This window comes from Pongo pygmaeus, chromosome 11 (genome assembly GCF_028885625.2).
Source record: "Pongo pygmaeus isolate AG05252 chromosome 11, NHGRI_mPonPyg2-v2.0_pri, whole genome shotgun sequence".
NCBI lineage: Eukaryota > Metazoa > Chordata > Mammalia > Primates > Hominidae > Pongo > Pongo pygmaeus.
Genome location: NC_072384.2, coordinates 87,413,514 through 87,438,729, shown reverse-complemented (window position 1 = coordinate 87,438,729; position 25,216 = coordinate 87,413,514). Strand labels below are relative to the sequence as shown.

Genomic DNA, 25,216 nt, shown 5'->3' with positions numbered 1-25,216 from the left:
CACAGTATATCAGTAAGTACAAGAAATGTATGAAATCAGTTTGCAACATGTTTGAATATTTTTGTTTGAATTGTTTTACCAATTCAAGTGGAGATCTGCAGTCATTTATCATTAAAGTGAGTAGAGTAGGTTAGGGAATAGTTTTGCCTTAAGTTTTTTTGAAGTATAAAATTTAAAATTTTTGGTAAGCATACTACCAAGTTAGAAAGGGCAAAATAAAAATAAGTGCGAGAAAGTAATATTAATGAGTTTTAAATGGCCTCTGATATGTGTCTTCTTTAGTTTATTATGTAGATGCACATTGAAAATTGTAACAAATAAATAAATGCTTGTAAAAGTAAATTATTAAGTAAGTAAGCAGTAAGAATTGACAACGCGAATTTAAAAGAAAACAATATTAACAAGAATTTATTCAGAATAATAGACATTTAAGGAATAATATTATCATAACTGCATTTAAAATTAGGGCAAATGTCTCCTTTATTTGTCTAGAAAACTGTTTTATTTTTGATTGTATATATTGGCCTCAAACTCAACATTCCTCTGGCCAATTTGACCCCTTTTCCTCTTTTTCTAGGAGCATTTCCTTCCCTTCCCTTCCCCTCCCCTTCCCTCCCTTCCCTCCCTTTCTTCCTTCCTAATCTAAAACATGAAACAATGTTGCAGTAACTAGGAGACATTTGATATTAAGGATGGCATAACGTGGATTGTCAATGAAGCTATGTTGCCATTCTTCTTAAAACCTACGTGATTTCTAATCTGCCCCAGCCAAGATGCAGAAGTGGGAATGCAGATGTCCCTGTACTCTGTCTAAAACCTAGAGGACCCCTTGTCACTTCTGTCTGAGGGGTTTGCTGAGATCTACAGACACCTCTTAATTTCCCCAATCAAATATAATTACATCTGTCACTGCTTACAATTATATTAATACATTCTATTGTAGTTTAAGAAAATGCAATTCTTTGTTTACATAAAACTTTGTTTTTCAAGGGTTTTATCAAACGTGTAAAGTTCTCTGTGGGATCAGGTTATTTTGAAAAGCTGTAAATCCTTTAAAGTTTCAATTCAATGTACAGGAATAATAATCTGCCCCACAACATAAATGGAATACCAGTCTTTAAATTCTTTCCACTAAATAACAATCTTTAAGTAGAGTATTTGAATATCCTAAAATTCAATTATTATTAAGTGAAATATTTATAAATATAATTTTAATGTTTTTCTTCATGATATTATGGAAGCATGTTAGAAGTTTAAACGTTATTATAATGTGACTTTTTAAAAATTGCTATTTATTTTTAATTACTGGAATGTTGTAAATGGCTTTCAAGATATATTTTTCCAGTAAGCTTTCTTGATTCAAGATACTTGAATACTTACTAAGCACGATTCAGGTATAATTTTTCTTTTTATTTCCACATTTCAATATTAACAAGTTATTTAGGTAATCTCAAAGACAGTCTTACTCTTCCTTAAAGAGATTTTAAATAATGATTTGTAAGCATATCCCTGAGCGTGAGTGCATTATTTCAGTTTGATTGGCTGTATTGAGTATATCCATGTAGTTAAAATAAATGTGTGTTCTCTCCACCTGAAATATTTCTAAAGCAATTTCCCTAAATGTGTGCAATTTTGCGCATAAACTCTAGAATTGAAAACCATCACAACTGGTTCTTCTTGATTTCCCCCATGATTGAAATAATGATATAGCAGATGAAAAACCTTTGAGTCTGAAGACATGGGTTAAATTCCCAATGCTTCAACTAATAGCTGTGTGACCCCAAGATATTTCTTAACCTGAGTTTCATCTTTCCAATGTAAAATGAGGATGGTAATACTGTAGTACTAACTTGATAGGTTGTGTTGTGAGGTTAAATCTGTCAAAATACATAACTTTCTTAGGACAGTGCCTGATATCTAGTAAATTCATGTAGGGTTACTCATTATTATTATCCATGTGATTCAGAGTAATACACTTAACTCACCAGGCCTTAGATTCTCATTTGTTAAACAACTCCTTTGTAAGTTTCCATTTGCAGAAGAAATTTATATTTCAGACACTCATAAAGTCTCTGGTTATTCAGATAAATGCATCAGTAAACATACAGTCTCAAATTCATGACTAATATTTTAAGGAGAATTCATACTAGAACTAAATTAATGCATATATGGAAACTCAAAGAGTTTGAATGTGTTCATTAGAAACAAGTTGAGATTATTGTCACAGAGAAGTATCATGGGGCTTCAAGGTCAAAAGATATTAATTTGTATAATTGTTCTTTATCTTTTCGACATTTCCAACTTTCCAAACTTTTTGAGTTCTTCTACTGTTTTTCTGATTATTCCAATTTGAATGATTAGTAATTTTCTTCGTATCACTTCTATTCTTCCAGTCATTCATTAAATTTCATTGCTTTTTATGAAATGTTTATTTCTGTCTCTTCCATTTTCATTCCTATTTATTTTGTTCAGATCATCAATCCTTCATGGTTAGATTCCCTAAACAATCATGTCATCCAATTTGGAACACTAATGATAGTTAAAGAGGGTGCTAAAAAATTAAGGTATACGTCTATTTTAAATATATGTATGCATTGACATAAAATTGGAATTGTCGTTTTGGTGACTCTACAATAATAGTTTTATATTTAAAAGTATTTCAGTATTTTAAAATCATATATACATATATATATATATATATATATGACCGTGATATCCCCCCAAAATAAGCATAAACTAATAGAGGCTTAGGCAAACCAGGCTGTATAGACATGAGACAAATAGATAAATAAATAGATATCAGAAAGCTCAGATATAACTCAGATATTGTATATATATTACACATAATATAATTATATATCTACATTAGTAAACTAAAGCATATTAGAGAGAGAGAGAGAAAAAGGAACAGTCATATGTAACAAATTATACATGACCTTTTTGACATCACTGTCCTATTTCTATTCATCGATCATGTGGTAATTTAGCTTCATCCACTTGCCTAAATTTGTCTGCGTTGTCCACTAGTCCCCTATCTATTGCAGATATTTTCTGTCCCTTAAATATGACTTTTTTCTGTCCATTCAAATTGGCCTCTTCATTATCATTAAACACAAATTACTCACTCTTATTCTAAAGGATGTTTTATGTTATTTTCCCCACCTAAAATTGACTGACCCTCCTCATCTTCTTAACCAATCTGCCTTTTCACTACCATAAGGAGGCCTTCTTTCTGTCTCTCTCCCATGGCTTCTTACTATGATTCCTTTAATACTTGTACTATTAGATATTGTGTTTGCTCTGCCTCACTGTCTAGATTACAAGATTTTTTGAAGAAAAACATAATGTACTATATAGTTTATAGACTTCCCCCACCCTCAGCATTGATCACAGTGTTAAACACATAAAGATGACTCACATTTTTTATTTATCAATTTTGTGATCCACAGTTACAAAAGAAGGAACAAATGATGGTTGGAAGAATGCGGCTCATATTTACCAAGTCTTTCTGAACGCCTTCTGCATTCATGCATCCATGTTCTTTCTAGGATTGGATAGCATTTCATGCCTATGTTAATATTTGTGCTTTTGGCATTTCCTTAATATTTATATGTATACGTGATGCCTTTGATAGCATACTGCTAATAAAGTTTTAATGTTTACATGCATAGTAAACATAGTCTTCTCACTGCATCTCACTTGTAAATGTCTAACTAGCAAAGAAAAATGAATATTCTCAGGAGTTCGTGCTAGTTGTGAGTCTTTTGACTGGACCTAACTATTCATGGAAAAAAAGTCATTTTTTTCCTGATTTTTATACATCCTTTTGCTTCCATACGTCAACTATTTGTTTTTTTGTTTTGTTTTGTTTTGTTTTTTGTTGTTGCTGTTTTTGAGATGGAGTTTCGCTCTTATTGCCCGGGCTGGAATGCAATGGCGCGATCTCGGCTCACTGCAATCTCCGCCTTCCAGGTTCAAGGAATTCTCCTGCCTCAGCCTCCCAAGTAGCTGGGATTACAGGCATGTGCCACCACGCCCGGCTAATATTTGTATTTTCAGTAGAGACAGGGTTTCATCATGTTGGCCAGGCTAGTCTTGAACTCCTGACCTCAGATGATCCATCAGTCTCGGCCTCCCAAAGTGCTGGGATTACAGGCGTGAGCTACTGTGCCTGGCCCCATACATCAATTCTTGAGAGGGGCCTTGGAACTACATCAGCTTTATGATATTCTGGGGGGAAGAAAATTCAGGTAGATTTAAAAAGCTACTGCCAACCCAATTCTAGTATTTGGCCACTGACTGAGAAAGTCATATACTTGACCCAGTTCCACAATGCCTCCTGCCAGCCTCCAGGTCCAGGGAAAGTAATTGGATGACATCCTGAAGATCCTTTTGCTACTTGAAACTCTATCCCTCTCCTGAATGTATTCAATGTATGACCTCCAGACATACATTCCATTTATGTGGAAAAAATAGAAAATAAAATCTATGCATATATAAATACATTTTTTAAAGATTTTTGTTATCACTAGCCTTCTGAAACAGGTGTTATGTTCACAAAGGGCCTAATGGACAGCCAAACACAATCACTGATATAGTCAATTTATAAATGTGCATGAGATTGTTATTATCTCCTTGGCCTCTTGTTGAAGGTGTGATTGCATGTAGATGAATACTGCAACCATGAGCACTTTCTGGAGAGAAACTATCCCTCACCGGCTAAAGAGTTCCACATCCAGCTGCATACCACAGGTCATCAGAAGCACTGTTTACAGTTCTTAAAAAACGAACAAACAAACAAAAAAACTCACTTCATCCACAGTCTACTTTCATAGCTCTAAAGAAATATCTTGCCTTTCATAATGTGTTCTAAGACCAAGAAGCACAGGAACATCCCTCATAATCTAAAGATGCCTGCATAGTAAATCTGGAGCCTCATATTCTGATTTTCTGACAAGTTGGCTTTCCAAAAATAGATAACAAGTTTTGGACAGCACCCAGCAAGTTTTCTACTTCCTGACAGGAATGCTGATGAGAAACAAAAATGTGGCACTTCATCTCTGCCAAAATCACTGCCATCAAAATGCAGTCACCCTAGATGACCACTGTCTACTTTTCTAATCCCTTTCTTCCTGGACCATCTTTAGTCTTAACACAGATAATTTGTTGCCCCAGTCATAAGAGTCCTCCAGAGAAGTGTTTCTCAAGCTTGAATAATATATAGATATCTTTAAAAGGAAAAAAAATCACAGACTTCCGATATGTAAGCCAAATTACTTAAAATAACTTTCATTTTGTATGAACCAGTAACATAGTAGGAATAAATTCATTATGATCATTATACAACTATAAACCAAAAATTGTTTACAAATTAATACCATGCAAACTACAAACTAATAAATTAATAATACTAATTTGATAAGACTTTTTTTGCTTAAAAAAAGAAAAATCCTTATTGTAATATGAATTTAATAGTGACTGGTATAGGGCAGCTTGGTAATGTGGTAGGAATAGCTTAGACAAACTTGAGCTACTCTATGTTGTGTGTAATTCTCTACCTTTTTTCTATTTGAGTAATGGAAAATCTTTGCAGAAATGAAGTTAAGAAGTATTAATACAAAATGGTGGCTGGGTGCAGTGGCTCACTCCTGTAATACCAGCACTTTGGGAGGCTGGGGTGGGAAGACAGCTTGAGCCTAGGAGTTCAAGACCAGCCTGGGTGACATGCAGAGACCCTCTCTCTACAAAAAATAAAATAATTAGCCCAGTATGGTGGCCTGTGATCATAGACTTATTCTGGAGGCTGAGGTAGGAGGATTGCTTGAGCCAGGTAGGTTGAGGCTGCAGTGAGCTGTAATTGTGCCACTGCACACCAGCCTGGGTGACAGCAAGACTCTCTCATAAATAAATAAATAAAATTTGTTGATCAGGAAAATTCCAACTCTGCCTCTTCTAGCGACACAGTGGAGTGGGGTTTCCAGTTTTTGATTATATCTAATACCATTACATGGATCTGAGTGACCAGTGCAGATATGATCACATGGATGCAAGCCTGGAACTTTGCTGTGGTTGTTTCTAGAATCAGTCCGTGCTGACCATGCCAACTCAATATTTGTTGCCTTCAAATGTTCTAAATACTGTTTGAATCAGCACTGTCGCACCAAGATTTGTTTCTAGCATCCTTGTGTGATGACCTATTTTGATTAGAACTCTTTCTCCTGTTCAAACTTAGGAAACTTCAACTTCATGTTTGTAACTGTGGCCTGTGGTACATTTAGCATGTTCTGAACCTGAGCTTCAGAAAAGAGGGAATTTGGACATCAGTTCTAAATGAGAAGTTGTGACAATTTTCTTTTTGTCTGATAAAATTATTAAAATAGTTTTGCTCAGGTATTATTTTCTTAATTTTCTAGTTAGTTTTCAGAATGACATATCTTAGTGGTTGAGAGCATTGACGTTATAGAAAGAAAGATATGGTTTTTAATTCCAGTTCTGCTATTTGCTGACTCAGTCTGTGGCCTTGAAAAAAAGATCACAAAATTTCTCTCGGCTTCAGGTTCCTCATTTGTTATATGTGGCAAGAAATATCTCAAAACTTTTGTAAAACTGTAATGAGACATAAAATTCTTAACCCAGTTGTTGAGCACACAATTAAAGCACAAAGTATTAATTTTTGAGGTTTTCAATGATGATGACCTATTTTCATTCGAGGTTTATAGTCAAATAATGAGTACTATTTGTATACATTTTATTATTGATCATTTTTAATGAAGCTAAAGTCTGTAACCTTGATCTGAAATATCTTCATTTAACAAATTTTATGCTAAGGTTCTTTGAAATAACATATATAGCACTTGAAAATTCAAACATAGTTATAAAATACAAATTTTTTGTCTTTGGATCTTATAACTAATTGAAAGACATATACACCTATATTTTCAACTTTATATTATGACCTAAGGTACAGATCTGTGTACTTCCTAATTTCAGTTCATTTCAGCAAACATTGAGTGTCTCCTACATGGGAATAACTACCATAGGTACTGGGAGTATGAGAATAAAAAAAGTGTAATTTTGTCCTTTATAGGTGTTTTTGTCAAATAGGGTAGAAGATAAATAAATAGGTGACTTCAATGCCTGTGTTACATGCTAAGACAGAGACCTGCACAAGGGTTACGGGAGAACAGAGTCACAATAACATTTTACGTTCATTAAACAATGTCAAAATTAAAATATTCTATCTTCTCAAAACTTGAGCTCTATCTTCATCTTCCACTTCAAATTTGTTTGCCTGGATGCTGGCTAACCCATGGACATAGTCTACAATTTCATCTTTATATTCAGATATTTTTCTAAGTAAAGCCACAGTGAATAAAAGCCACCAAAATTTACAAAAAATACAACTATTATCAGTAGAATTTATTCTATAATGTTTCATAACATATTAGACAAGTATTACATCTTCTGAATGTAGAAACACTAAAATTATTTCATCTCTAGCTCTCTACCTGCCGAAATTCAATCTGGTGCTTAATTTTAGCTACTCCCATGGTAACTGTTTCGGTTGTGGTAATTTTATATTCTTCTCTATTGAAAGTTACTGGATTCAACCTAAACATGCCTGGTTGAGTTTGCTTCATGTATTTAACAAGATCAGAACTTGTCTTTTCATTCTTCAATAATTTCAGTGGCTCTTTAATGTCTGCATTATAAAAATCTAAATATAAAAGTATTCAAGAATCTTCTTAATTTGACCTAAATGTAATTTTCCAGCCTTGAATCTCACTCTACTCTTTTATGTGTTATGTTCTCCAGATAGCCTGGAGTTTGCAAAGTACCCCCAAGCAAACCAGAAACATTCTGACCTTTGTGTTTTTACTTTCCTTCACCCATATGCTTCTCTGTATTCTCTGCTGATCAACAGACTAAATGTTGATCAACAGACTAAATGTTAATTTTTTACTTTTACTAAATTTTTTTACTTTTACTAAAATTTTGTAGGGCTTAAAATTTTACATATATGTCATGAAGAAAGTTTTTCTAATGCACTATATGACACAATTATCTTAGAATAAAGTATACCCAATAGCTGTTTAATCTATAATTTTACCATGGCTTGCTTTCTTTGTGGCTGTGCTTAGACAAATCCCTGAAGAAACATGACTTTCTGAACTCTGTCCATGGATTACGCAGTATCTAGGCAATGAAATCCAACCCAGAGAACATCTACCCAATTTCTTTCCTTCCCTTTGAATATGTGGAAGGAGTTTCTGTCTGGGCAGGTTTTCACTCAGTCTATTCTTCATGACCTTTCAATTTTAAGTTCACTGGCAACCCTCCTTCTATATTTTATCCTCAGGTAAGTGGCCCAGTAGACACATACGGGGGAAAAAGAGAGCTCCACAGTGCTTGTTTTTCCATTCCCTTCCCCATTTTTTTTCTTTATAGAATATCGCTTTCCACCAATTTAATACCACTTCTCCTGATTAATGAATAGAGATACATACTCTTTCTTCTTTTTTTTTCTTTGTACACGCTTATCATTAATATTTGAATTATACATTGCCTTTTTTCTTTTTTTTTATTATTATACTTTAAGTTTTAGGTTACATGTGCACAATGTGCAGGTTAGTTACATATGTATATATGTGCCATGCTGGTGTGCTGCACCCATTAACTCGCCATTTAGCATTAGGTATATCTCCTAATGCTATCCCTCCCCCCTCCCCCTACCCCACAACAGTCCCCAGAGTGTGATGTTCCCCTTCCTGTGTCCATGTGTTTTCATTGTTCAATTCCCATCTATGAGTGAGAACATGCGGTGTTTGGTTTTTTGTCCTCGCGACAGTTTACTGAGAATGATGATTTCCAATTTCATCCATGTCCCTACAAAGGACATGAACTCATCATTTTTTATGGCTGCATAGTATTCCATGGTGTATATGTGCCACATTTTCTTGATCCAGTCTATCATTGTTGGACATTTGGGTTGGTTCCAAGTCTTTGCTATTGTGAATAGTGCCGCAATAAACATACATGTGCATGTGTCTTTATAGCAGCATGATTTATAGTCCTTTGGGTATATACTCAGTAATGGGATGGCTGGGTCAAATGGTATTTCTAGTTCTAGATCCCTGAGGAATTGCCACACTGACTTCCACAATGGTTGAAGTAGTTTACAGTCCCACCAACAGTGTCAAAGTGTTCCTATTTCTCCACATCCTCTCCAGCACCTATTGTTTCCTGAATTTTTAATGATCGACATTCTAACTGGTGTGAGATGGTATCTCACTGTGGTTTTGATTTGCATTTCTCTGATGGCCAGTGATGATGAGCATTTTTTCATGTGTCTTTTGGCTGCATAAATGTCTTCTCTTCAGAAGTGTCTGTTCATATCCTTTGCCCACTTTTTGATGGGGTTATTTGTTTTTTTCTTGTAAATTTGCTGGAGTTCATTGTAGATTCTGGATATTAGCCCTTTGTCAGATGGGTAGATTGCGAAAATTTTCTCCCATTTTGTAGGTTGCCTGTTCACTCTGATGGTAGTTTCTTTTGCTGTGCAGAAGCTCTTTAGTTTAATTAGATCCCATTTGTCAATTTTGGCTTTTGTTGCTATTGCTTTTGGTGTTTTAGACATGAAGTCCTTGCCCATGCCTATGTCCGAATGGTAATGCCTAGGTTTTCTTCTAGGGTTTTTATGGTTTTAGGTCTAACGTTTAAGTCTTTAATCTATCTTGAATTAATTTTTGTATAAGATGTAAGAAAAAGATCCAGTTTCAGCTTTCTACATATGGCTAGCCAGTTTTCCCAGCACCATTAATTAAATAGGGAATCCTTTCCCCATTGCTTGTTTTTCTCAGGTTTGTCAAAGATCAGATAGTTGTAGATATGTGGCATTATTTCTGAGGGCTCTGTTCTGTTCCATTGATCTATATCTCTGTTTTGGTACCAGTACCATGCTGTTTTTGTTACTGTAGCCTTGTAGTATAGTTTGAAGTCAGGTAGCATGATGCCTCCAGCTTTGTTCTTTTGGCTTAGGATTGACTTGGCGATGCGGGCTCTTTTTTGGTTCCATATGAACTTTAAAGTAGTTTTTTCCAATTCTGTGAAGAAAGTCATTGGTAGCTTGATGGGGATGGCATTGAATCTATAAATTACCTTGGGCAGTATGGCCATTTTCGTGATATTGATTCTTCCTACACATGAGCATGGAATGTTCTTCCATTTGTTTGTATCCTCTTTTATTTCATTGAGCAGTGGTTTGTAGTTCTCCTTGAAGAGGCCCTTCACTTCCCTTGTAAGCTGGATTCCTAAGTACTTTATTCTCTTTGAAGCAATTGTGAATGGGAGTTCACTCATGATTTGGCTCTCTGTTTGTCTGTTATTGGTGTATAACAATGCTTGTGATTTTTGCACATTGATTTTGTATCCTAAGACTTTGCTGAAGTTGCTTATCAGCTTAAGGAGATTTCGGGCTGAGACGATGGGGTTTTCTAGATATACAATCATGTCATCTGCAAACAGGGACAATTTGACTTCCTCTTTTCCTAATTGAATACCCTTTATTTCCTTCTCCTGTCTGATTGCCCTGGCCAGAACTTCCAACACTATGTTGAATAGGAGTGGTGAGAGAGGGCATCCCTGTCTTGTGCCAGTTTTCAAAGGGAATGCTTCCAGTTTTTGCCCATTCAGTATGATATTGGCTGTGGGTTTGTCATAGATAGCTCTTATTATTTTGAGATACGTCCCATCAATACCTAATTTATTGAGAATTTTTAGCGTGAAGCGTTGTTGAATTTTGTCAAAGGCTCTTTCTGCATCTATTGAGATAATCATGTGGTTTCTGTCTTTCGTTCTGTTTATATGCTGGATTACATTTATTGATTTGCGTATATTGAACCAGCCTTGCATCCCAGGGATGATGCCCACTTGATCATAGTGGATAAGCTTTTTGATGTGCTGCTGGATTCGGTTTGCCAGTATTTTATTGAGGATTTTTGCATCAATGTTCATCAAGGATATTGGTCTAAAATTCTCTTTTTTGGTTGTGTCTCTGCCCGGCTTTGGTATCAGGATGATGCTGGCCTCATAAAATGAGTTAGGGAGGATTCCCTCTTTTTCTATTGATTGGAATAGTTCCAGAAGGAATGGTAGCAGTTCCTCCTTGTACCTCTGGTAGAATTCAGCTGTGAATCCATCTGGTCCTGGACTCTTTTTGGTTGGTAAGCTATTGATTATTGCCACAATTTCAGCTCCTGTTATTGGTCTATTCAGAGATTCAACTTCTTCCTGGTTTAGTCTTGGGAGACTGTATGTGTCGAGGAATTTATCCATTTCTTCTAGATTTTCTAGTTTATTTGCGTAGAGGTGTTTGTAGTATTCTCTGATGGTAGTTTGTATTTCTGTGGGATCGGTGGTGATATCCCCTTTATCATTTTTTATTGCGTCTATTTGATTCTTCTCTCTTTTTTTCTTTATTAGTCTTGCTAGCGGTCTATCAATTTTGTTGATCCTTTCAAAAAACCAGCTCCTGGATTCATTAATTTTTTGAAGGGTTTTTTGTGTCTCTATTTCCTTCAGTTCTGCTCTGATTTTAGTTATTTCTTGCCTTCTGCTAGCTTTTGAATGTGTTTGCTCTTGCTTTTCTAGTTCTTTTAATTGTGATGTTAGAGTGTCAGTTTTGGATCTTTCCTGCTTTCTCTTGTGGGCATTTAGTGCTATAAATTTCCCTCTACACACTGCTTTGAATGTGTCCCAGAGATTCTGGTATGTCGTGTCTTTGTTCTCGTTGGTTTCAAAGAACATCTTTATTTCTGCCTTCATTTCGTTATGTACCCAGTAGTCATTCAGGAGCAGGTTGTTCAGTTTCCATGTAGTTGAGCGGTTTTGAGTGAGTTTCTTAATCCTGAGTTCTAGTTTGATTGCACTGTGGCCTGAGAGACAGTTTGTTATAATTTCTGTTCTTTTACATTTGCTGAGGAGAGCTTTACTTCCAACTATGTGGTCAATTTTGGAATAGGTGTGGTGTGGTGCTGAAAAAAATGTATATTCTGTTGATTTGGGGTGGAGAGTTCTGTAGATGTCTATTAGGCCCACTTGGTGCAGAGCTGAGTTCAATTCCTGGGTATCCTTGTTAACTTTCTGTCTCGTTGATCTGTCTAATGTTGACAGTGGGGTGTTAAAGTCTCCCATTATTATTGTGTGGGAGTCTGTCTCTTTGTAGGTCACTCAGGGCTTGCTTTATGAATCTGGGTGCTCTTGTATTGGGTGCATATATATTTAGGATAGTTAGCTCTTCTTGTTGAATTGATCCCCCTTTACCATTATGTAATGGCCTTGTCTCTTTTGATCTTTGTTGGTTTAAAGTCTGTTTTATCAGAGACTAGGATTGCAACCCCTGCCTTTTTTGGTTTTCCATTTGCTTGGTAGAGCTTCCTCCATCCTTTTATTTTGAGCCTATGTGTGTCTCTGCACATGAGATGGGTTTCCTGAATACAGCACACTGATGGGTCTTGACTCTTCATCCAATTTGCCCGTCTGTGTCTTTTAATTGGAGCATTTAGTCCATTTACATTTAAAGTTAATACTGTTATGTGTGAATTTGATCCTGTCATTATGATGTTAGCTGGTTATTTTGCTCATTAGTTGATGCAGTCTCTTCCTAGTCTGGATGGTCTTTACATTTTGGCATGATTTTGCAGCAGCTGGTACCGGTTGTGCCTTTCCATGTTTAGCGCTTCCTTCAGGAGCTCTTTTAGGGCAGGCCTGGTGGTGACAAAATCTCTCAGCATTTGCTTGTCTGTAAAGTATTTTATTTCTCCTTCACTTATGAAGCTTAGTTTGGCTGGATATGAAATTCTGGGTTGAAAATTCTTTTCTTTAAGAATGTTGAATATTGGCCCCCACTCTCTTCTGGCTTGTAGAGTTTCTGCCGAGAGATCCGCTGTTAGTCTGATGGGCTTCCCTTTCTGGGCAATCTGACCTTTCTCTCTGGCTGCCCTTAACATTTTTTCCTTCATTTCAACTTTGGTGAATCTGACAATTGTGTGTCTTGGAGTTGCTCTTCTCGAGGAGTATCTTTGTGGCGTTCTCTGTATTTCCTGAATCTGAATGTTGGCCTGCCTTGCTAGATTGGGGAAGTTCTCCTGGATAATATCCTGCAGAGTGTTTTCCAACTTGGTTCCATTTTCCCTGTCACTTTCAGGTACACCAATCAGACGCAGACTTGGTCTTTTCACATAGTCCCACATTTCTTGGAGGCTTTGCTCGTTTCTTTTTATTCTTTTTTCTCTAAACTTCCCTTCTCACTTCATTTCATTCATTTCATCTTCCAGGGCTGATACCCTTTCTTCCATTTGATCGCATCGGCTCCTGAGGCTTCTGCGTTCTTCACGTAGTTCTCGAGCCTTGGCTTTCAGCTCCATCAGCTCCTTTAAGCACTTCTCTCTATTGGTTATTCTAGTTATACATTCGTCTAAAGTTTTTTCAAAATTTTCAACTTCTTTGCCTTTGGTTTGAATTTCCTCCTGTAGCTCCGAGTAGTTTGATCGTCTGAAGCCTTCTTCTCTCAACTCTTCAAAGTCATTCTCCGTCCTGCTTTGTTCCGTTGCTGGTGAGGAACTGCATTCCTCTGGAGGAAGAGAGGCACTCTGCTTTTTAGAGTTTCCAGTTTTTCTGCTCTGTTTTTTCCCCATCTTTGTGGTTTTAACTACTTTTAGTTTTTGATGATGTTGTACAGATGGGTTTTTGGTGTGGATGTCCTTTCTGTTTGTTAGTTTTCCTTCTAACAGACAGGACCCTCAGCTGCAGGTCTGTTGGAGCTTGCTAGAGGTCCACTCCAGACCCTGTTTGCCTGGGTATCAGCAGCGGTGTCTGCAGAACGGTGGATTTTCGTGATCTGCGAATGCTGCTGTCTGATCGTTCCTCTGGAAGTTTTGTCTCAGAGGAATACCCAGCCATGTGAGGTGTCAGTCTGCCCCTACTGGGGGGTGCCTCCCAGTTAGGCTGCTCGGGGGTCAGGGGTCAGGGACCCACTTGAGGAGGCAGTCTGCCCATTCTCAGATCTCCAGCTGCGTGCTGGGAGAACCACTGCTCTCCTCAAAGCTGTCAGACAGGGACATTTAAGTCTGCAGAGGTTACTGCTGTCTTTTTGTTTGTCTGTGCCCCGCCCCCAGAGGTGGAGCCTACAGAGGCAGGCAGGCCTCCTTGAGCTGTGGTGGGCTCCACCCAGTTTGAGCTTCCCGGCTGCTTTGTTTACCTAAGCGAGCCTGGGCAATGGCGGGCGCCCCTCCCCCAGCCTCACTGCCACCTTGCAGTTTGATCTCAGACTGCTGTGCTAGCAATCAGCGAGACTCCGTGGGCATAGGACCCTCCGATCCAGGTGCAGGATATAATCTCCTGGTGTCCCATTTCCTAAGCCTGTCGGAAAAGCGCAGTATTCATACTCTTTCTTTTTTACAGAGAGGGACAAGTTTACCACACATTCCTACTCAGAAACAGATTCCAATCTCTAATCTCTAGCCTTTCTCTATTACCTCAGGACACTGGACTCACTCTAACATATGATTTCTATCATATATCTTAAGCATTAGAATTGCAAAGAATTTGAATAAAAAAGAAAAGAAAAGAAGAAAAACTGTCCGTATCCACATTATGCAGAAACAATCACTGTTGGCATTCTAGCATATTTCATTTACTATTTCTTTGTATTTTTTTTCAACTTATCACAAGTATATAAAGTTCAAGACTGAAAGTAGCTGCTGGAGGAGCCTGAACAATATAGAATAAGCTCAGCATAAAAGTAACTTTTTTGTAAAATTTAACCTAGCAAATATCTAAACTCCCTACCTAATAAAGCTATCTCTATAGTAATCATCCTTCCTCCCAACTGATTGCATGTCCTCTTAAAATATTTGCCCAATGGATACATATATAAATTCTATTCTCATTTATATGTGCTTGTATATATATATATATATATATATATGTATGTATTTGTGTGTTGGTACAAAATATAAATTATTATATTTTCTTGATTCTAACATGCAGGTTTTTCTACCTTTTAACATGATTCTAATCATGATGAAACTTATAACTGATAGTGTATAACAGTGTAATTATGTTTTTCTTTTTTTTTTTTTTCCGAGATGGAGTCTTGTTCTGTTACCCAGGCTGAAGTGCAGTAGCTCAATCTCGGCTCACTTGCAACCTCCACCTCCGGAGTTCAAGTGATTCTCCTGCCTCAGCCTCCCTAGTAGCTGGGACCACAGGTGTGTGCCACCACGCCCAGCTAATTTTTGTATTCTTAGTAGAGACAGGGTTTCACCTAGTTGGTCAGGCTGGTCTCAAACTCCGGACCTCAAGTGATCCACTCACTTCGGCCTCCCAAAGGTCTGGGATTACAGGTGTGAGCCACCGCGCCCGGCCGTGTCTTTCTTTCTTCCTGAGTAGTACATAAAATAATAGTGCATCTTCAAATTAATGACATTTAGATTTCATGTAAATGATATTTCATATAACATTTGGCAAGCTATAAGCAGTTTCTTGTCCCACATAGTACCCTTCTACTTTTGTTGGCATGGGGAAGAAAAAAAGTGTTGAATAGTAGATAAATTCATAGCAGTAAGGTCCATGTTTTGCTAAATGGTTTAGGCACTTTAAATGTCATTGTAGGTATATAAATTTGTGAAAAGTTTCAGTGGAAAATTCAGCAACATCTACCAAGTTATAAATTGAATATAGATTTTGCATAATTCTAATTTTAGAAGTATGTCCTCTGGAAGCACCTGAACCAGTGTACATGGGTGTTCATGAGCCATTGTCTGGTACTGAAAAAAATAAATTATAATAATCTATATGTCCATTTGACTAAATATACTGTAGTCAACTGATAAAATGAAATACTGTACCTACATTAAAAAGAGTGAGGTCTATATAAAAATGTGAAGACACAGCCACAAAATTTTATCAAGTATAGTAATAAATATAATACATTTGAATATGCAAACAATTTGGAGATATGTAAACCATTGGTAGGGTTAAAGGGCAAGAATCAAATTATGGATAAATTTTGTTTTGCATTTGTTATACTTTTATATTATTTCAAAGTTTTACAAAGATAATTTGCAGTAAATAATTTATATTTCTCTTTACTACAAAATTATAGAGAAAAAAACTTTAAAAAAGATTTGTCATTCAATTCCCTAAAAAGTCTTAGAAGAAAAAAATAAATGTGCTTAACAAGTTGTAAGATATTTCATAAAACCTAGTTTGTTTAGTAAAACAAAAGCCTAAGTAGGCAAGCCAAATGAGAATCATAAAAAAGATATCACAGTAAAGATTCAAAGTGAATATATGATTCTAAGTTTACTGTATAAATCTCAAAGCAAATTTACATTAACAACTTTACCTGTAAAACGGAGTTTAGAGCACCATCTTACAGTTTAGCAGTCACACTAGATCATGATAGTTCCTGATTTAAAAAAAAAAAAAAAGTGGATCCTGAATTCTGAAACCTATCAGAAACCCTGTAGACAGAAGGTACACAACTGGTTTTTAATGGCAGAATCAAGACAGAATGCATTTGATTATTAAATTCCCTTTGGAAAAAGAACAAAAGTCAGGTTAGTGTCTTTTTTATTCTATCTTAACTTTCTGTGAATAATTATAATCTCAACTAAAAAAATCACATTTCGCAAAACCTTTATATTTTCTTTCATTGTAGATAGCAAAGTCTGGATTTTGAATAGATGAGTGCTGATCTATATGTAGAATAAATTTGCTATTTGGAAACAATCAAGTTTTTCTCTTCAAGAAGTGAAAAAAATTCAAATGGAGCTAAAATGTTCTTAAGAAACCATTTGCTTCATTACTTTAATTTTACTGTGATTTATGATATAGTAACCCAAAGATAGTCTTACTGCTCAGAGTTAAAATGATCTTAAGATAAATGAATTAGTTTACATATCAGGTAAAATTTATGTTCTGAAGAATAACCGCCTTATAATGATTCCTTAACTGACAATAATTTATTGCATCTTTAAAAACCTCTAAAAGTTAATTACACATAATACAATATCCTTAGTGATTAACTTCACATTTTAATGCACTATCGAAATATTGCCATTTATAGTGTTAGGAACCTCACTGTTGATCTGGGTCAAAACTCTGTTGTGTTGGATGATCTACATAAGCAGTGGTTGAAATCAAGGCGAAGTAAGATAGATAAACAACTGACATTGCATCAGTCATGGACAAGTAGGAGTAAGTATCTGATTATAGGTGCATCTGCATACCAAATCCCAGGCTGTCAGAAGCAGCATGCCAGATACCCTCTGATTCAGAAGTCATAAAGAGTGTCAGTAGAGGCAATCTGATGCCTTGGATAATTTAGTGAAGTTTTCCCTGCTGGCATCTATGCTGGTCAACTGTCTGTTTGCTCTCAAACCAATCCCCTGCTTTCACCCTGCCTCATGTGGTTTTATGGGGAACTTTCTCCTCTGGCTTCTGAAAGGATTTGGTAAATGGCAGGCCTTGTTGGATGACTGGATGGTCAAAGGAAGACTGAAGCTAATGTATGTCTCTCCACCACATCTGTGGTATATCTTCCATGGTTTCAGCTTCAATGGAAAGGCCCAAATGGTTCTAGGATTCACCTGCTGTTCTTGGTCTATGATAACAGAGGCTCCTCTTCTCATACATCCAATCTAGGGACTGTAGCCCCATATGTACTAGGCTAGCTTTTTCCCATTTTGAAATAACCTTGATTTTATGATTGGGCCATGTTTACTATAGGTTGTATGTTGGAAAAGAGAAGAAGTTTGCTACCTGTTATCAGAAAATTTTCTCTGTTCTGGAATAAGGGGGCTTGATGTCTGGCATTGCTATTTAGACGTAACAACTAACATTTGCAAAGAAGGATGCAACTTACAACCACATTCACACATATTATCCGCAACTTACTATGGGCATATATTTCTTACATACAAAATGCTAAAGTGAAATTGATGTATAAGTCATGTATCATTTTATCATACACATCTATTTCGAAGTTACTGTGGGAGTTTAAACAGGAAAAAAAGGGATAGCAATTTCCTCTGTTTTCTCTGTTTCTCAAATTAGGCTAATTACATCTAGTGCATCTCTTTCTGTTTCTGAACATAGGTGATAACTGGAAGCTCATGAGATCAAAGTGGTGGCAATTAATAATCATTTTATATTCTACACTGTGCAAGGATGATAATACACATCACACACATTGGAAAAGTGTGTACAATAGTACAACTCAATTACAATATAACTCTCCTAGACTGCTAGAACATTCCTCTAATATAAATGATTCTTAGTGACAGGAAATGTCAATAATTTCTAGAATGTCTAGCACACATTCTCACCATTCAACTTTGATTTATGATGGCATATCATCATGTCAAAGGATACAAAATACAGGCATGTAGGATAAATAAGCCTAGAGATCTAATGTACAACATGAAGACGACAGTTAGTAAAACAGTATTGTGTTAGGGGTTTTTGTTATGTAAGTAGATTTTAGCTACCCTTGTCACACACACAAAAATGTAACTGTGAGAAGATGTATATGTTAATCTGCTTCACTATAGCAACTATTTTACTATCTATATATATCCCATAACATCATTTTGTAAGCCTCACATATACACAATAAAAATTATTTTAAAAATCATGCACTATAATCCCCACATAGGAGAAGGTAAAACATAAAGGGCTACATATGATTTAAAACGATGTTTTCATTATACAAATCCTAGAAGGCCTTCTTAAAATCACTGCATATATACCTAGTCAGACCTAAGTAAAACTAAATACTCTTTATTTGATTATAGTTCTGTAGTTCTGATATCTTATTGATATAGTTTGGCACAAAAATATCACCTGTCTCAAATTTCGTCTCATAAATTATTCTCACAGTATTCATTCCCTCTCCTATTTCCCAGAATATTTTTTGTTACCTGAGTTACTATATCAAGACACTGTAGTCCTTATTTAAATATCTAGAAGGCAGGAGGTGGTAAAAAATGTTTATATCAATTTGAGATTTTTTTTCATTTTTTCTCACTTTGTTTTATTTCTTTTCTTTTACAGTCTGTTCATCTGGGGTTTATTTGCCAAAAGACTGCTTCTTGCTTAAAGCACAATCTGTTCACCTTCATTAACTACTGGATTCCTCGAAGTTCTATTTTCTGCTAATATGGGACATTTAGCAAATCTTCCTCCTCTGTATTTGCTTGTATCACATCTCACCATCTGACAAAGCCATTAAAGTTTTCTTGTACTGATTCCTTGCCATACAACAACTTACCTGTAGTACTGGTTTATTAACATCAAGCAGTTTAGCTGTGCTACCGAAAAGTACTTGGTGCCCTTCACTGACAGTAATTCCTAGAGAGCTAAAAACTAACATTCAGCTGAAACTAGTTTTCTCTTTTGATTTAGCAAATGAGTGCCCCTTTTATTACCCTAATTGTATTTTTCTCTTCTGTTTTTGAAAACCATTGATTGATCCCATTGACAAACCAGCTTATCTGTCTGATCCAAATCAATGTTTCATTTCACTGGCTTTATCAATATTGCTTCCTTTGCAAAAACATTTAACTCATCTAGAACTAAGCTTCAAATATGAGAAAAAAAATGCTACCACGACAAACATCTGATCTGAACTCATTCCTTGAAACTTAAAACTTGCTATACCTGAATTCCTCCACTTTAAACTGTGCTTGTATTACATCAGTCAGCATGTGTTTAGTCAAGAGAAGTAACTCTTCCTCAGCTTCAGTGTTTTTGTTACATCACAAATAAAAACTTTGCTCATTAGGATTTTTTAAAGCTAAATATTTGTGAACAAATGATATGTAAATGAATATATATGTGTGGTGTGTGTGTGTATGTGTCTGTAAGAAATTTTCAGCAGTTACATTGTTGAAGAGTGGTTTTTATTATGTACAAATAGTTTGTTCATATAAAGAGTAATCATAACACTTCTCTTTAGCAAATGAGATTTTTTAATTCATTGGAGAAAGATGTCAATATACTGGACACAGGGTTTTGTTAAGCATTTTCCTAGAATTGAAATGCACGAATTTTATTAAATACCCCTTTATTCATTCAGATTACTGTTTTACATACACATGCAAGAACATTAATCTATAAACAATATACAAAATGAAAGCCTGAAATTCACTATCACATATGGCTTACCACGTTTTCCTGATGTTTTTAGAATTTCACGGTCCCTCATGGTGTCTCACTCCAGCAGACAGAGGATTGTGTCGTGCCAATGAGAACAGATTCTACTACAATTCAGTCATTGGGAAATGCCGCCCATTTAAGTACAGTGGATGTGGGGGAAATGAAAACAATTTTACTTCCAAACAAGAATGTCTGAGGGCGTGTAAAAAAGGTATAGAAGATACTCTTCCCATTAATTGACTAGTGTTTAAGATGGCAATTGAATTGAAATGATAATCTATTAAGATATGAAATTAATTATCTTTATTATAAGAAAGTATAATCTAGCTAATAAGTGTCCTCTTCAATTACATTTAGATAATATTGCTAGATATGTAACTGTAATTTCTTTTAATGTCCTCACAGAAAAAGAATCAATTTAAAACAAATTAAACATTTTATTCTTTTAATGTTCAAATACTAAGCATTCGCTTTAAAAGACTATACCAAAATTGCTTTAAGCTTTCTTGTAATACACAAAATTTTAACATATTTATTCATATCTTCTGAATATAAAAGTAATGCATGTTTATAAAAGACTAAGAAGAGTATAAAAATGCAAATAAAAACGATCTGTAATTTAATCAACCACATATAGCCACATTTCTACTATTTAAAAATAAAGCAAGCATGGATTTGTAACAGAAGAGGAACTAATAATAAAAATGAACGGCATGCTTATCCATTTTTATTAACTCATATATGCAAAGTAACGTCCTTAAAAATAAATTGTTCTACATGAATACATGGACAAATTAAAGGCTTTTAAATCAATAACATCTTTTGGATTTAAATATTAAAAGGTACTTTGAGAAGATTTTAGATAAAACGTTTCATTGTGTTATTTTATCACACATTAATTTATTCCTCTTCCTCTTATAGGTTTCATCCAAAGAATATCAAAAGGAGGCCTAATTAAAACCAAAAGAAAAAGAAAGAAGCAGAGAGTGAAAATAGCATATGAAGAAATTTTTGTTAAAAATATGTGAATTTGTTATAGCAATATAACATTAATTCTACTAAATATTTTATATGAAATGTTTCACTATGATTTTCTATTTTTCTTCTACTAAAATGCTTTTAATTAATATGTTCATTAAATTTTCTATGCTTATTGTACTTGTTATCAACACACTTGTATCAGAGTTGCTTTTCTAATCTTGTTAAATTGCTTATTCTAGGTCTGTAATTTATCAACTGGCTACTGGGAAATTACTTATTCTCTGGATCCTTCTGTATTTTCATTTAACTACAAATTATCATACTACCGGCTACATCAAATCAGTCCTTTGTTTCCATTTGGTGACCATCTGTTTGAGAATACGATCATGTAAATGATTATCTCCTTTATAGCCTGTAACCAGATTAAGGAATACAGCTCTTAAAAAATCAAGAACTTCCTGAGTTTCACATATAAAATGGTGACAAACACCTGCTTCTGATAAAGTGTATTCGAAAAGACTGGTAATAACAGAATTCTATTACATGCTTCCCTCCTTAGACATAGTTTTTATCCTTTTGTACTAACCAGTACTTCCATCTATATTGAGCTAAACTGTCTTTGAACAGTCAACTCTGCATCATGTGCCTGCCTGATTTGGATTGGTTTCACTTTTTTTTTTTGTTTGACCATAGCCCATTCTATCAGTCAAGATGATTGAATAATTGTGTGTTAAATAAACTCATGATAACGAGAAACTTTATGGAAACAAGAAGTTTTACGGCAATCGAAGGGAAATTATTTATATGTACTTCCTAATACTATGCTTCCAAATATTTTCTCTTACTAAAAATAACAAAAATATTTAAACCTCCTGAAATCTGTTCAGTTATCATTAGGATTTGCACACAATGCAACTAATAATTCATGCTTTAAAAAGTAGGTTATTTCTGTTGAAGAGAAAATTATCAGCAAAGAAGAGTCTACTAGAAAATTCATGTGCTAGTCACTCTTGGGGATTTAATATTTCGCTGTATCCAGACCTGTACCTTTCATTTATTGCCAAGCCATGTGCAGTCTGGCATCTCAACAACCTCAACAACCTCCAAGACATATCAGTTTCTGTAGTGTTCACCTCAAATTTGACATTGGAATTGAAACTGATTTAGAAACAACCACTTCATTCATTTGGTATAGCTTCATGACTTCTCGCTAACAATGATAGTATAATTCTGCCTGTTCTTCAGGATTGAAATTTTGAACTCAATTTAGATTTCTTGTTTTCCCTCATATACCACATCTAAACAGTCTCCAAATCCTTATGCTTTTTTTTTTTTTTGAAAAAAAAATTCACCCAATCCCTAGGCTTTTTACTTTTTTCTTTTCTTTTTTCTTTTTTTTTTTTTATTTTGTTTTGTCTTGTTATGTTTTTTTAGACAGGGTCCCACTCTGTCACCCAGGCTGGAGTGCAGTGGTGCAATCACAGGTCACTGAAACCTCCCACCTAGCTGGGACTACAGGTGCAGGCCACCACACCAGCTAATTTATGTAATTTTTGTAGAGACGAGTTTCACCACGTTACCCAGGCTTGTCTTGAACACCTGGGCTCAAGCAATCTTCCAGCCCCAGCCTCCCAAAGTGCTGGGATTACAGGTATAAACCACAATGCCCCCGTTTTTACTCTTTACTGCATCCTTCCCATCAGTATTAATTCCTCAGAAATTTAGTACATTCCTCCACCATTTCAAAATGCTTCCAGAACTCACACTAGTTGGTACTTAACTACAACCTTCAACCTCACCATTTAATTTTGATGTATATTTTTGGGTTTACCTATAGTACTTTCTTTCATGACTACTTTGATTTAGTTAAGAATGCTCACTGTACACTGAATGTTAATTACTCAGCTAATTCACACTGATTTCCTGTTTAAAAATATGATCCCCTCCAGGCCATTCATGTGAAGTCAGGGTACAGCTGATGCCAGCTACAGAATCACTGTTTCAATATGGAATATGAAAAGTCCTAACACATAATTACAAATCATTTTCTACTGTGGTATACAAATTTTGTCATTACAAAATAGTATCAGCTTTTTTCACTTAAGGAAAATATTACATCTTGATTCAAATGTTCAGTGCATAAATAATTTCCTTAAATTGAGTCTTTGCTGTGGAATTTGAGAGTCTTGGAAATCAAAGTCCCTTGTGAAACATTTCCTGTTGCCGTTTATTTACAGATAGCAATAGCTTCAAATAAGTGGGAAAGTCTACTTAGGTGAAGTGGTAAATAGTCACTAAGATTGTATAAACAGCGCATTGATGAGTTGCCTAATTGTTTTCTCCAACAATAACCACTGGTCCATTGGTTCACTACTTAAGAAAGACATATACTGAGATGGCTTGAAATGTTTAATGCATGTGAACGTTATTTTTACCGTGTTTTGGAATAAGATCTTGATGTTACTGTCTTCCTTTATTTTCCACAATCAAATGCATCTAAATGTGAATTGTATATGGAATTATTCAGCATATACATATATTTACCTGCTTCGTTCATTCTCTGTATTCAAAATTAACAGATCATGCTGAAAACACTCAAATGATTATATTTTTTACATTATAAGAAGTAAAATATATTATTCTGAAAAATGAAACCTGGCTGTTGTACTCGTAAAGATTTTAGTACATAAAAAAGAATTCAATGCTCATTAGTTATCACAAAGGTACAAAATCTTAAGACCAAAAATAATTGTTCCCACACTCTGGTTTTATTTCCTTCAATTGGAATTGTTAATAGCTGCCTTTTAATTGCAAGTACACATCCATATATTATAATTTATTCGTCAAACAAATTAGTACACTATGTCCTAACAGTCTATACATTTTAAATGTACTCTGCTACATATATATTTTCATCACTCATTTCATATACAATTGTACAAATATAGACATGTATATTTAAATATATGTTATATAACTATACATTACATAACTTCCTATCCTGACTATTGTATTTGGCCTAGCCCATCTCCATATCAGAAGAAAAAAAATCATGACACTAAACTAGCTAACTATTTAGGCCATTGGTTGATTCTTTCATCAGCGGCTCCTGCTCTTATCTGGTTTTTAGCAAGTTAGCAATTTTATTTAGTGTTTCCAACTTCTGACTTTAAGTGCTTTCTCAGGGACTTTGGCTGGGATGTACTTTAATCACTTTCCCCACATTTTGCTAGGTAGAACAGAAAACCTTGCTTTTGTTGGTCCTGCAGTTCCAGTTTCTGAACTACTTACAACCACATAGCTAGTTTCTTGGTTAGAATTACTCAGAGTACTTATAAATATAAGAAAGATTTAGATAGTAGGTGCATGGTAATTTATTGTACCAGGAAAAGGGAGAGAGAGAGAGACTTTAACCTTATAATAAAATGGAGCATTAGGACAATGAATATGATTTCCTCATCAATTTAGCCACAGATTGTAAAATTTCTAGCCCAATCAGTTTGAAATAAAACAGAGATATATTTGAATCACAAAACTGAAAAGACCAGAGGAATTTGACTTTAGTATAGATAGATTCAGGGTCGCATATTAGGTCAATAAAACTCAGTCTGTCTTTGGCTCATGATTCTGCTGCTCAATATATTCTGCCTTTATTTTCTAGTTGCACAAGGTTTCAATATGACTTTCAGAATTTAAGGTCCACATCTTTTCAGGGTAAAGTCTTCTAAAAATTTTTGGATTCTCCTACCTCAAAGAATTGAGTTAAAGTCCTGGCTTCACGCTCATTGACCCAAATGTCTTAGGTCACCCTTGAACCTAACATCATGTTTAGAGAGATATGACTGTTTGATTGACCATGTTGATTCACAAGTCCACTCCTAAATATCTTTCTCGTGTAAACACTATCTGAAACTTGTAATCTGACTAGCAGGGCTGGGACTAGAGTGAGGCAAGTGAGGTAATCTCTTCAGGCACAACATTTAAGGGAACATTAAAAAATCTCAGTAACCAA

At 35.2% G+C, this 25,216-nt stretch overlaps 1 protein-coding gene across 9 annotated transcripts in view; it reads left to right on the top strand.

The window, feature by feature from the left end:
* Positions 1-23,858, top strand: part of TFPI (tissue factor pathway inhibitor) — a 93,689-nt gene extending 69,831 nt beyond the window's left edge. For 6 of the 9 annotated variants that reach the window (XM_054477293.2, XM_054477294.2, XM_054477295.2 and 3 more), the window contains 2 exons: positions 20,255-20,434; positions 21,145-23,858. In XM_054477293.2, coding sequence (XP_054333268.1) covers positions 20,255-20,434; positions 21,145-21,251 — 287 coding nt within the window. In that variant the 3' untranslated portion in view covers positions 21,252-23,858. Of the gene's footprint in view, positions 1-3,449; positions 3,676-20,254; positions 20,435-21,144 lie in introns of those variants that run through there. The other 3 variants (XM_054477297.2, XM_063647679.1, XM_063647678.1) reach the window with 1 other exon arrangement.
* The last annotated feature ends 1,358 nt before the right edge of the window (positions 23,859-25,216 follow it).